This window comes from Schistocerca serialis, chromosome 7 (assembly GCF_023864345.2).
Source record: "Schistocerca serialis cubense isolate TAMUIC-IGC-003099 chromosome 7, iqSchSeri2.2, whole genome shotgun sequence".
Lineage (NCBI taxonomy): Eukaryota > Metazoa > Arthropoda > Insecta > Orthoptera > Acrididae > Schistocerca > Schistocerca serialis.
Window position 1 is genome coordinate 536,684,793 of NC_064644.1, and position 14,559 is coordinate 536,699,351.

At 44.1% G+C, this 14,559-nt stretch overlaps 1 protein-coding gene across 1 annotated transcript; it reads right to left on the reverse strand.

The window, feature by feature from the left end:
* Positions 1-2,521: 2,521 nt before the first annotated feature.
* LOC126412525 (ATP-dependent RNA helicase p62-like) lies at positions 2,522-4,335 on the reverse strand. The gene is given in 1 exon segment (XM_050082162.1): positions 2,522-4,335. A coding segment is annotated over 1 exon segment (1,305 nt). The 5' UTR covers positions 4,093-4,335; the 3' UTR covers positions 2,522-2,787.
* Between the last annotated feature and the right edge of the window lie 10,224 nt (positions 4,336-14,559).

A 14,559-nucleotide genomic window follows, 5' to 3' on the forward strand; every position in this document is an offset into this window, starting at 1 on the left:
TCCTTGGAAGTACAGTATCTACAGTATCGCTCTATGCAGTGCGACGTAGCCCTGTCTAAACCGACAATGAGAGTGCGTCGCCAAACACTTTCCGTCTGTTGTCGGTACGCCAGACGAAGCTGAGCGTTTAACAATTTAACAGTGAACGTACAACGTACTGTTGTGCTGCCACGTGGATTTGGGTAGGACAGGGGAGAGGGGACAGATGTATCGAATGTTTTCGTTCGATGGCTGCCACAGCCTGGTTTCAAAAGTCGAAAGCTTTGTCTAGTGCGTCTCGAGTGCTATCAAGTCGTGCCACTTTGTGTCCGATTTACCGCTTCGTGCTTGCACTACATGCTTTAAAATGTCCAGAGTTAAAAATGGCAACAAACCAAAGAAGAATCAGTCGAGTGTCGGTAAAAAACGCTGAACGTGACTACAGGTGCGAGACGGAAAGAGAATGTGATCTCTCTGGAACAAAAGCTTCTCGCTTTGCAGAGAATTGATGCTGCTGGCCACCCGCGATAGTTGCTGCGGATTTGAACGTCGGTTGGAGTACGATTACTGGCCTGAAGACAAATCGATCAGAAATTGAAAAAAATTGGTCAATCCTAGCGTCAGGCAGCGCAGTGAACTGTCAAAAAACAATGAGAAAAGGTGACATTTTTGTAGCACGAACGAATAAGAGCCAAAGGTGTGCCACTTTCAGGTTCTCTGCTTCGTCAAAAAGCGATTTTTTATGAGCTGATTGAAGGACAGAAGCAAGAATTCCTCGGAAGTTATGGCTGGTTGGATCGGTTCAAGAAGCGGCATGACGTGAAATTGCCATCAGCGGCGAATCATTATCCTGTGATGAAGCCGCTATCGCTGATTTTAAGAAGAAACTGGACATAATCATCGACAAAGGAGGTTATACTGGCGATCAACTTTACAATTGTGATGAAACCGAGTTGAATTACAAAATGTTGCCAACAACAACTCTTGCCTCTAAAAAAGAAAAAAACCGCATCTGGATATAAAAAAAGCCAAGTAAGAATTACTGTCCTCGCATGCAGTAATGCCACTGGTAGTCATAAACTACGCCTTATTTTAACTGGGAAATCCAAAAAACCAAGAGCATTTGGACGGCAACTAACTGATGAACCTTTGCCACGAATCAGTCTAAGGCACGGATGAAAGGTGCCATCTCCAAAGATTGGTTCTAGGCAGAGTTACTTCCAGCTGTAGAAAAATACACGGAGAAAAATGGACTTCCTCGAAAAATGATACTTCTTGTGGACAACGCTCTTTCTCACCCGGTTGATGTACAAGATGGGGATATCAAATTTGTGTATCTCCCATCAAACGTCACGCCTCTATGACAACCGATGGACCAAGATGTTCTTGAGGCCATGAAAACACATTAGAGATGCAAGCTGTTGGAGTACTTATTCGGTGCGATTGATAATTTATAAGATTTTGTGCAAGCTCTAAAAAAATCGATGTTTTAAGTGTCATTCATTGAATTGCTGACGCTTGGAATCTAATTCCTCCAATTTCTCTCGTTAGGTCTTGGAAAAAACTCTTAGATCATAAGGCAACTCATCGGTGGTGGGAAGAAGGAGGAGGCAACACCGAAACTCAAGGTGACGTGCCAGAAACAGATGAAAACGACGTATTTTTCGTGAATTCACTGGAGAAGCTACCGGGTTGTGAAGACGCGAACTGTGAAGACGTTGAAGAGTGGACAGAAAACGACTTTTTTGATTTGACTGACGAAGAAATCAACTAAATTGCGTCCAGTCAGAAAGCGTCAGGAGAATATGTCTCTGATGACGAAGCAAAGAAAAATATTCGTCACACAGTCGGTTACGAAGCGATCCAAACCGCCCTGGACTACATCAGCGAACTGGAGAAGGCGACTTATCCCTAAATCGTTTGATTCCAACATTGGAGATATGTTGCTGCAACAAAAGTTTCTAGAGCCAAAAAACCCTTACAGACTTTTTTACCAAAAAATAAATTCTAATGAATCGTCCTAGAACTTCAATGTTCGTAAGCTAAAAGTTTTTGGTTTTTTTACTTTAAAGTTCCTCTAGATAAACTTTTCGTTCCTTTGAGTAAACTCTAGATTTGGTCTATAATTTTGTAAGTACTTTACTTTTTATTCAAAACAGTAGGTAATAAAATTAAAAGTCCTGTTTCTCCCTGCTGTCAAATAAGGCGGACTTTTTCTGTAAGAAAGCAAAATAAACGAGTTTTCAGAATGAGATTTTCACTCTGCAGCGGAGTGTGCGCTCACATGAAACTTCATGGCAGATTAAAACTGTGTGCCCGACCGAGACTCGAACTCGGGACCTTTGCCTTTCGCGGGCAAGTGCTCTACCATCTTTTTTTTTTCTGTTTCACTTACGTTTATTATTTTCACATTTCCTTGAATAATAAAGAAGATGCCCAACACATAAAATGTGCACAACAAAATAAACTTCTCTGAATTATAGCTACATTATTTCAGTAGCAAATGGAATGAAACAACAAATGCTTCTGAATTAAGGATATCGTGTCTTTCTACACAGCCAAAAATTCACAGATATACAAGACTGAAGAACTATTACAAAATAAATAGTGAAAGCAAGTCATGCATATATATCTAACTGTCATGTCTATGACTGCACAAGGAGAAATTCACAGATCGTTCAATACTGATAAGTGTAAAATGGGTGTATATTCTGCAATACAACACCATTAATTCCATCGTCTGTGAGAATTCTTCGCTGAACCAAAACTATTCTCACGCCCCCGGCTGTAGCCCCACTTGTTGTTGCCTCATTCCCATCCTCCAAACTGTGCCATCTCAGCTAATTTAGGGTTGATTTCTTGATTCGCTTCTTTAAGAACCGATATCAAGTCACGAGCTTGACGACTATCTTTAGCTGTGAAAAACGCATATGACGTTCCCGTTGACTGACTGCGACCAGTTCGTCCAATTCTGTGTATATAGTCTTCTGATGAGTTAGGAAAGTCATAGTTGATTACAAATTTTATCCCATCAACATCTAGACCACGTGCAGCAACATCAGTAGCAACAAGGATAGATGCTCTTCCATTGTGGAAATCTTTTAAAATGTAGTCTCTTTCTTGTTGTGACTTATCCCCATGCATGCAAACAGCTTCAAACCCATATTTTCTTATATTGTATGCTATGTTTTCTGCTTTATTTTTTGTTGACACGAATATTATGGTTTTGTTCTCACTTTCATTAGAAATTTCTTGTAAGATACGGCACAGCTTATTTTATTTCTCATGTTCTTGACAAACATCCACAATCTGTTCAATATTATGAATTGCACAAAGTTCAAGAGATCCTACATTGATCTGAATGTAGTCTTTCAGGCAATCTTCTGCCATTTTCCGCACCTCTTTAGGCCACGTTGCTGACCACATGAGGGTCTGGCGATCAGGCCTGATTTGCTGAACAATCTTGCGAATCTGTGGCTCAAATCCCATATCCAGCATTCTATCTGCCTCATCAAGAACAAGGTATGTGCAACGTCTGAGGTTTATAGTCCCACGTTCGAAGAAGTCAATCAAACGACCAGGGGTCACAATTGCAATTTCAACACTACGTTGAAGAGCACGTTCCTGTGGATGTTTTGGAGCACCGCCAAAAATGCAAGCATTCCTTATGAAAGCACTGCCACCAAAATTTGATGCAACAGTTTGAATCTGTTGGGCAAGTTCTCTGGTTGGTGCTAAAGTAAGAGCAATGGGACCATCTCCACGTGCTAGTCGTTCTTGATTACTTACGTGTATAACAGCTGGAAGGATGTATGCCAACGTCTTTCCTGAACCAGTTCTTGCAATTCCTACCATGTTCTTCCCACTCATTGCGATTGGCCATCCTTGAGCTTGAATAGCTGTAGGTTCAGAGAAATTCTGCATCCTAATACGTTCCATCACATAATCAGGAAAATTTGACTCCTCGAAATATTGAATGGGATTTGGGACATCAAGACCCTTCACTGTTATTTCCTTTGATCGTCTATAATCATCCACTTCACACTTATTCCTGTTTGCCACATTAGGGTGTGGGACATAAAAATCTTTTGCTATTGGGGAAAGCATACTCATATCCCAGGCTGGTTTCCTTAGTCCACCACCAAGTTGGTCATCTCTTCCCCGGAAGTTTTTGCCCCCCCCCCCCCCTGCGATCTTCAAATTTGTTCCCCCCTCGATAGCCACCCCCGTTTCTTTGGAAAGACATATTCGGGGCAATTACTTTCCTTTGGTGAAACTTGTAGACGTTGGTTCCAATGCTTACAACATGTGGTGTAATTGAGGTAAGCCGGTGACCATTAACTGTTATCCCAGGTAAGTTTACCTTTGCCATCTGAGCTACCGAAGCACGACCACGCCCGGTACTCACAGCTTTACTTCTCCCAGTATCTCGTCTCCTGCCTTCCAAACTTTACAGAAGCTCTTCTGCGAACCTGCAGAACTAACACTCCTGAAAGAAAGAATATTGCGGAGACATGGCTTAGCCACAGCCTGGGGGATGTTTCCAGAATGAGATTTTTACTCTGCAGCGGAGTGTGTGCTGATAAGAAACGTCTGTAAAGTTTGGAAGGTAGGAGACGAGATACTGACAGAAGTAAAGCTGTGAGTACCGGGCGTGAGTCGTGCTTCGGTAGCTCAGATGGTTGCCGCCACGGTAGCTCAGCGTGTTCGGTCAGAGAGCTGGTTGGCCTCTGTAATAAAAAACTGAGTGGAAGGATCAACAAACGAACTTGACCGGATGTCATGTGACGTCCGCAACGACCAAACACAACGATCAACAACGAACAAAATGCAAAAAAAAAAAGATGGTAGAGCACTTGCCCGCGAAAGGCAAAGGTCCCGAGTTCGAGTCTCGGTCGGGCACACATCTGCCATGAAGTTTCATAAACGAGTTTTGTTATTCAGGATTTAAAAACTTTGAGTTTCCAATCTTACTCTGGAGCCTTTTTAACACATCAACACTATTTTTTCAGTCCAAAACATACAGGCTTATTCACAACCATATCAATATCATTCTACGTGCCCTACGCACGTTTTACGATCATATTTCACGGTATTGACGCAATACTGGGTGTTTCACGGGTGAATAGAGGGGGGACTTCGGTTATCCGAAATTTTCGTTATCCCAACCGGCCGCCGTCCCGACAATTTCGGATAAACAGGAGTGTACTGCATATAAATTCGATAATACATCGGATTTTATTATTATGGTCATCTCTCCCTGTGTAGGTGGGGGATTGAAATTTCGTTAAGAGATATCGCTGCAACTAAAAACGCCTGATTACTGCCCTCGGTTTCATGAGCCAGGTGGCACGTCATTGATATCAAACTGATAGGCTGATTAATTAAATTGATGATGAAATTCACTTTGCATCAAGAGTGATTTATTTCAGCTGTCGGATTGTGCTTGCCAGGTAACTCAAATGGGAATCCCTGGAGAGAAGGCGATGTTCTTTTCGAGGAACACTATTGAGAATCAACATTTGAAGTGACTGCAGGAGGATTCTACCGCTGCCAACATACATTTCGCGTAATGACCACGAAGACAAGACAACAGAAATTAGTGCTTATAAGGAGACATTTAGGCAGTCTCTTTCATTCGCTCTATCTGTTAGTGCAATAGAAAATTGAATGACTAATAGTGGTACAGGGTACCCTCCGCCACACACTCTACAGTAGCTTGTGAAGTACGCATATAGATGTAAATGTAATTTTAGTCTACCTATTAAGATGTGAGTCCATCCGTTTATAGGCACAAACATCTCATGGAAGAATGTTTTATCTTATTTATCGAGAAAAAAAAGGTGGAACTTCTGCTGATGATTGTCTCTCGGTAAAAATCTTCATATTGGTTCCCAGTTTTGTCAGCGCAATCACTCCGCTAGACGAATGTAAGAGGTTGTAATACGTTTGCCTTAAAAGAAGTGGTATAGAACTCAACTCCCTTTTCGTCAGAGTATTACTTACCTACCGTACTGCCACGACTCTTCCAGTCTTCGACATATAGCATTTGAATTCATATCATTTCCATTAGTAAGAGATGTCCCCCACCAAGTCACAGAACACTGCTAATGAGCTGAGTGCGGCTCGCGCTAATGCCGTTCATAGCTTGGCATCTTGTAATAGCGGTAGTGGCGTCTCGTTTTCTTAGTGTGTTCACTGGCGCGAGTGCGTTTGCTCGACTTGTCTGTCCGTGAGTGGCAGCAGCAGCGCTTATCGATAGCACGTACTGTGGTACCATCTTTGGATCGGCCTCTAGTATTTCCGGGTCGTCGTGTGTCGAGGAGAGTTGTGTTGGGACGGAGCAGCAGTGGGGTCCGGACAAACAGTGCTCACCCGACCACTGGCGACACACATGCACTGTCCGACGGAGGAATGTGGTCGCGAGAGTGCACGACCACGTCAAGGACCGGATTCAGCGACTTTTAGTTGAATGGGCCGTGGTATTTCGAGTAGTGTAACTTTCACCTACGTGTGTGTGTCCGCCCATCGAAGTACCCTCATGGCAAAAGTTGTCAGTCGTTGGTTTATACTGTGATATTTGCAGTGCCGTACTTTAGCGGGGACGACCGTCGGTTGATCGTTCATTCGGTCGTCGCAGCGGACGACGTTGCAGTTGGTTCTCCGATCGCTTCTGGCTTCCCTGTGTTTGTGCCGACTTACAACTCGTACGTGTTGTTTCACAGTGACTGGTTGTAGTATTGATTGAGACATTGTGGAATTGTCTTCACGGATCCGTGTGTATCTTGTGAGGGTTTTAATGTCCAGTTATTTAAATGCCGCCAGCGTTATGGTGTCGGCAGTTTGGTTTGGACGGAGTAGCGAGGAGGTCTGCAGTGCAAGGGCAGGCCGGGACCGCTGGCGGCATGCAGGCACTGTCGGACCAAGGGGCTGTAGCCGAGGATCGAACCCAGGACGTTTGAAGGGATTGGTTAGTCGGTCGGTCGGCGCTTAAGCTACTCCTAGTTTGAGTTGTAATCCTGTTACGTGACTACAACTCTTGGCTGCCTGTCTCACCGCTTACACAGCGGTAGTCACCTTCCTTAGATCGATCCAGGGAGCACTGTCTGTGGATATCTCTGTCTTATTTGGACAAGTTGTCATAATTGCTTAAAATTTACCCTAATGTATTAACATGTTAATGCGTTACCCACTTGTAATTCCGGCCTTCAGCCGTTAATTGTTTGTAACATTGCTTGTGGCCTTCAGCCGACAAATAATTTTCTGTTCTGTTTTAGTGAAACCTTCAGCCGTCACTACAGCTGGTTTCAAGTTATTAAGATTATTAGAAAGGGTTTTAGTATTTTTAAGGTGTAATTGTCCACCTTATTTGTAATTCAGGCTTTTCAGCCCATGTGTATCGCGAAATTGCTTGTGGCCTTCAGCCCACGAATAATTTTCAACCCTCTTAATCATGCCTTCAGCTGTTGATTGTGCGTAATATTGCTTGTGGTCTTCAGCTGACAATAGTTTGCAATTCTTCTAATAAGGCTTTCAACAGCCAGTGTAGTAAAATATTTTAAAAATGACATTTGGGAGTTTTGTATCTTTTTTTAAAAAAAATTAAGTTTATGTGTATTCTGTGCAGCCGATGGTAACTGATTAGGCCCCGTTTACACCTTTCTTGCTCTCCCTAAGTCCCACATTTCAGCTAATTCTCTCGAAATCCCATTACGTTCCGACTGCACTGTTCCATTTGTTAGAAGGCTGACAGGTAGAGAGCTATCACAATGTGAAAAATAGCACATTAACGTACAGGAGGAAATGCACAACCTTGCAGAGTATACATGGACTGTACAAAGAAATTCACAAGCATGACACCAACAATTTTTCGATATCTAATGATGGTCTATAAATATCACTCTGCTCATGCCCTAATCACCTTTATCAAGATCCTATGATTATCGCGCTAGAAAGAAAACAGTGTGGTCATGTCCGAGTCTTCGTTGACACCACAATCTCTCTCTCCTCAATATTTTTGGAGCATCCAATGGAGTAAAACTGGAAACTATAAAAACTTCGCTAACATCACCAGGTAGAAAACTCAATAAGATTTTACCACATCTCTCTCTTCCGATATATACAGAAACCAGTACGTGTATGTTAGAAGTATTGACCAGTACGTGTATGTTAGAAGTATTGACCACCTTGTGTGCCACTGTGACACAAAGTGGTGAATGGCTGTCTAATAAAATTCCTGGGACTGCGATGTTAGCCAGTTCCGCACGTGCAGCTAGACGTCGTCGTCTGAGGTGAATCGTTATCCCCTCAATGCCTATTTAAGGGGACCAAAAATGGTGTAGTCACAGGGAGAGAGGTCAGGATTATATTAACAGTGGCCGAGAACCTTCCATTTGAACTTCTGCAGGAGTGCCGTGACTGTGTTGGCCATATGAGGCTTTTCACTGTCGAGGAGCAGAATGGCCCCATTGGTGAGAGTGCCTGGTCTTTTTGATTTGATCGCTTGGTGAAAGGTGGTCAAGGTTTGCATGTAACACTAGGCATTCACTGTTGTCCCGTGAGCAGGAAGTGAATCAGAAGGGTGCCGTCTTGGTCAAAAGAGAACGTCAGCTTAACCTTTCCTACACGCGTGCAGATGGCCTTGGCTCACTTTGGTGTTAGTGACCCTGAATACTTCCACTGATTCTGGTTCGAACATCTGACACCACAGCTCATCTCCAGCTGCCACTCGTGCCAGCTCCCTTCCTGAGCATAGTGTTGCAGATGAGCAAGACAGTGCGCCATTCGACATGCAACCACTGGGCACACACTTTGCGCATGTGCATTCATTCTTTCATGATAGTATGAACACTTCCGCTGCTCAGTCCCACCATGGCAGCTATGGCTTTCACTGTCACTCAGCGGTCCTGGGTAATGAGTGCATCCACCAGCTGGACGATGTCATGAGTAATGCAGTGTGGTCCTCCAGACTGTGCATCATTGGTTAACGACACCCGTCCTTCCCCGAAGTGCTTGTGCCATGCCTTGACCCTTGTAAGGGACGTGCAGTGTTCGTCGTACACTTGTGACATTCGCCGATGAATGCCCATTCCTCCTACTGCTTCTTCCTCTTTGTTCTTCTGTTGACGCCTCCACGTCACTGTTTGCAATGCGACTGGCAACTTTGGACGATTGATGCATGCTACTGCTATTGTCACCTGACGTGCAGTCTGCCCTCTAGCGACGAGCTGTGAACTTCCACACTCTGGTCGGAAACACCTCTCGTTACACACACCACAATATTACCTTCCTGTCACCGGTTTGCGCACGCCAGACTGTAGCACTTTATATCAGGAAACAAATACCGTCTGAGCGTTGACATCGAGTATACGTGGTGAATCTGTTAAATATACATGTTCTGGTCCACTGGAGCAGGCACCGGTGGTTGAAGTCGCTTCCACAGACTTGTGTAAATTTTTGTTGCCTTTACTGGAGGAAGACCATATCGACTATCAGTCACAAGAACAGGGTTTTCGTGTTGTTGTATCATAATTATTTTAATACATTGTTTTTTGCTGTAACACATCAAAGCAATGTACGACAGCAGCTGTGTATACAACCATATTTTTTTTTTGACCATGACTTCGAGGTCTGTGTCAGGTACTAACTGGACATTAGCACGTTTTGATTCATTGGCTCTCACAGAAAGCTGGACATCGTGTGGTGTACAGTATGCTGCTATCACAACACACAGGTTGGTTGATATGAAAGACAGAGGCGAAGTTCCTTATTAACAAAAATGTGGAAGACATTGCAACATATGGAAACTGGAATAGTTTGCTGCAACATTGATCAATTCCAAACAACTGTCCAAAGTTGATGATCTCTACATTTGATCTCATTGTCTACAGGACAGGTTAGTAGATGTCTCAGTGTTCCATTTCGAAGAAACCTAGAGCATTGATTCCCAATATTACAGGCATCACTTTTTCAGTCTTGATCATCCCCACAAGTGTTGCTCCCACCAAGACTCTCCCGATCTCAGATAAGTGATGTCAGTCGGTTGTTATGTGGTAATCAACGGTGCACCAGGGGAAAGATGGGACAGAAAAGCCACTGTCGCTATGGGATAATGTACTGTAATAAGCAGCAAAATTGGCAGTGCATCCAATTTTAGTAATTTTGACCTTTTTTCTACAATTTCAACGCCAACAAATGGTATGGCTTTATGCTTCCCACCCCTCCACTACTTTGTGAGTACCATATATTAGATTGTGAATGTAGATAGATTACTGTGTAGTACGTCAAGTCATGATTAATTCTTGGACATATACATGGAAGTACACCAGACAGTGTCCTATACCGATACAGCTAGATTATCTACATATTTCTAGCAGTTCGATCACAGTGTGAAATATACTATTTCTACTGGCCATCTTTCCCTGTTTGAATGGGGGTCACAGAGTATTCTCACATTCATAGGATAAGGCTGGAAATTGAAAGATCTCCCCGCACTGTCTTAAACCAACCCTCCCTGCAACACTGTCGTGGTTTATTTTGCAACTGACCAGAGGCAGGAGGGTGCTATACTCACTACATTCCATGTCTCGTTATGGAACAGAGTGACCTGAGTCTGTAACTGCTGTTGAGTGAAGATTGTTCTGCACAAATCTTACTCAAAGCACCTAAACAAGTACACAATGTTTCTCCATATGAGCACATGCTGAGGACCTTAGCACACCTTATCGGTCTACAGTAGATATGAGAGTGTTGTGGTGATATAACAGACAGTTAAGAAGAAACGTGCAGTTTATGGATGATGGAGCTCGACATGGACATAGGTTGAAGCCTAATATGTAAATCAACTGTGCAATTAATTGTGAAGTTCTGTTATAATGCTTAGGGTAAATACCAAGAACATATTTGCAAGAGAGAAATGATCATAGAACATAAACACAGGCACTCCTAAGACTACACAGTTCTGTACTTAAACATACTATGATGTTAAAGCCATGTTATTTCCGAAATATTAGTCATGTGAAATAAAACGCTCTTAACATTCTATTGCAAGATATATATATGTCAAAAATCTGACATACATCTACCCTGCAAGTTTCTATCCCACTCACTATGGTGACAAACATTAAAGTTGTAAAACTACTTCCTTCTACACCATAGCTTCCTCAGAAGGACATATTATTCACAGGGGTCAGAAGCCAACCCCCAGGGGATCATAAATGAATTAACAGTACAATAGATTAAGGGAAGAAGGTTATAGGTCAATCAAGTTTTCCCTCTGAATGTGTGCAGCCAGCTCCAACAGAAAGGCACAAAACGCAGTTTGCGCTACTACTAAGGTGTACAGAAGATACATGACCTCTATTGACATCTGATTAAAGTACAGTATGACCGTAACTTTAGAAAAATAGTGCGACGTCCTACATCATTCTCAGAATGAATAAGAATGAATAAGAGACATATGTGGAAAGAAAAGAAACGGTAAGGCACTACACAAGGATCTGTAAATCAGTCAAGGAAACCCTGACACCTTAATCATGTATGAAGCAAAGTATATTTGAATTTGCTAAAATACTTTGTCTGTGAAAACCATGGAGTGTTTACTAAGCCTGACTGAACATGGCAACAAAGAATGATCTCTGCGTGTTATTACACTCCTGGAAATTGAAATAAGAACACCGTGAATTCATTGTCCCAGGAAGGGGAAACTTTATTGACACATTCCTGGGGTCAGATACATCACATGATCACACTGACAGAACCACAGGCACATAGACACAGGCAACAGAGCATGCACAATGTCGGCACTAGTACAGTGTATATCCACCTTTCGCAGCAATGCAGGCTGCTATTCTCCCATGGAGACGATCGTAGAGATGCTGGATGTAGTCCTGTGGAACGGCTTGCCATGCCATTTCCACCTGGCGCCTCAGTTGGACCAGCGTTCGTGCTGGACGTGCAGACCGCGTGAGACGACGCTTCATCCAGTCCCAAACATGCTCAATGGGGGACAGATCCGGAGATATTGCTGGCCAGGGTAGTTGACTTACACCTTCTAGAGCACGTTGGGTGGCATGGGATACATGCGGACGTGCATTGTCCTGTTGGAACAGCAAGTTTCCTTGCCGGTCTAGGAATGGTAGAACGATGGGTTCGATGACGGTTTGGATGTACCGTGCACTATTCAGTGTCCCCTCGACGATCACCAGTGGTGTACGGCCAGTGTAGGAGATCGCTCCCCACACCATGATGCCGAGAGTTGGCCCTGTGTGCCTCGGTCGTATGCAGTCCTGATTGTGGCGCTCACCTGCACGGCGCCAAACACGCATACGACCATCATTGGCACCAAGGCAGAAGCGACTCTCATCGCTGAAGACGACACGTCTCCATTCGTCCCTCCATTCACGCCTGTCGCGACACCACTGGAGGCGGGCTGCACGATGTTGGGGCGTGAGCGGAAGACGGCCTAACGGTGTGCGGGACCGTAGCACAGCATCATGGAGACGGTTGCGAATGGTCCTCGCCGATACCCCAGGAGCAACAGTGTCCCTAATTTGCTGGGAAGTGGCGGTGCGGTCCCCTACGGCACTGCGTAGGATCCTACGGTCTTGGCGTGCATCCGTGCGTCGCTGCGGTCCGGTCCCAGGTCGACGGGCACGTGCACCTTCCGCCGACCACTGGCGACAACATCGATGTACTGTGGAGACCTCACGCCCCACGTGTTGAGCAATTCGGCGGTACGTCCACCCGGCCTTCCGCATGCCCACTATACGCCCTCGCTCAAAGTCCGTCAACTGCACATACGGTTCACGTCCACGCTGTCGCGGCATGCTACCAGTGTTAAAGACTGCGATGGAGCTCCGTATGCCACGGCAAACTGGCTGACACTGACGGGGGCGGTGCACAAATGCTGCGCAGCTAGCGCCATGCGACGGCCAACACCGCGGTTCCTGGTGTGTCCGCTGTGGCGTGCGTGTGATCATTGCTTGTACAGCCCTCTCGCAGTGTCCGGAGCAAGTATGGTGGGTCTGACACACCGGTGTCAATGTGTTCTTTTTTCCATTTCCAGGAGTGTATATCCTTAAAAGGGAACATGTGAATATTATGTAGCTCAAAAAAATAATTTTATTTTTGCACTGATGCACTTCAATCAGCATTTTACTTCATGTTCACATTCAAAATACGAAACCCAGTTCGTTAAAACTAACATCTGTTGTCATCATAGAGTTTTACAAATTCCCACAACACGGTATATAACTCATTCAAAGTTTTATAGCGCCAATAAGCAATTATAAGTTGAACAAAATATAGGAAACCATGAAGGTGAAGCTGAAAGTCAAATTACATGCTGTCGTGGTTCTGTGCATTATTACTCTGACGATGTCGCTTACAATGAACATGAAACCAATTTATGCAGACACAGATATTAAAGTTACTGAGTGTTTTCCAGAAAATCCCAAAAGTCGTATCCTGGACAAGGGTTCACCAGTTTTATGCAAAACGCCGTGCGTGTTTAAAATTTTTACCCTGACGCACGAAGTTAATGAGAGCTGTACATGCCTTTAAAACCCAAGCTGAAATTATTCCGCACAACGGAGGGACTAATGTAGAGTATAAACGGTTCTGGCTGTGGATCCTTGAGTTGAAAATTGTGTAGCATTAAATCTGACGTTAATGAAAGGTTTTGTCAGAAACGAGTTTTCAGTGAACTCGTTAATTTTTTCAGTTAAAAACACACATAAACTCATCTGACTAAGAAAGAACTTCAACTGATGTTACAAAATGTGCCCAGGTAAACGTCTTGGTTTTCAGTGTTATTCGAAGGTAAATGAGGACGTCCTCTTTAGACACAAATGACGTTCTAAAATTACTCTAGATCTTCTATTCCAATGAATACAGTGACTTTTGGTCTGATTGGTTGGGAACTCATGGGTCTACTAATACAATGCTGGACTTGAGATAAGCAGCCGCAGTGACCTGAGCAAACATGGATAACGAGTTGTTGTGCGATGCTGGCGCTGGTAAAAGTGCTCACCATAAATATTCAGCATGAGACTTGCAGCAAGCTGGCATTATACCTGTGTCTCTGCAGTAGAAGGCGAGGGTCGCGCTTCCACTGTTGCGAACTGGGGACTCTGATCGGCTGCTAAGATGGACAACAGGTCCGTGCCTCCCTCTCTTTGGATGAAGTCTTTGATCTATCCGTGTCTCCGTCCCGCAACCAGCTCCATTAGCTGCATTCTACAGTCTACTCTTTTCTTGTCGCCGCACAGGACATACACGACAATCTATGAACAAGAACACTCAGCCGGCCAGTGGCGTGATTCGTTCTTGCACAAAGATCGGTCCAATAAAGCGCCCAACAACAAGTCTCGCATCAGAGATCCTCTGAAAACAAAAGCTCTGCTTAAGGGTAGGCTGACAGTTTTCTGCACACCGCTTGGAAAGCGTTAAGATTCTTATTTGCTGAAGGTACTCTTCAGAACACACCACAGCGCAGGCCTGTCGCGGATGTAGCTCCTTCCCTGACCACTGCTTGGTTGCAGGGTTGGATGACAGATCTGAAATCCAAAGTTTTCTTAT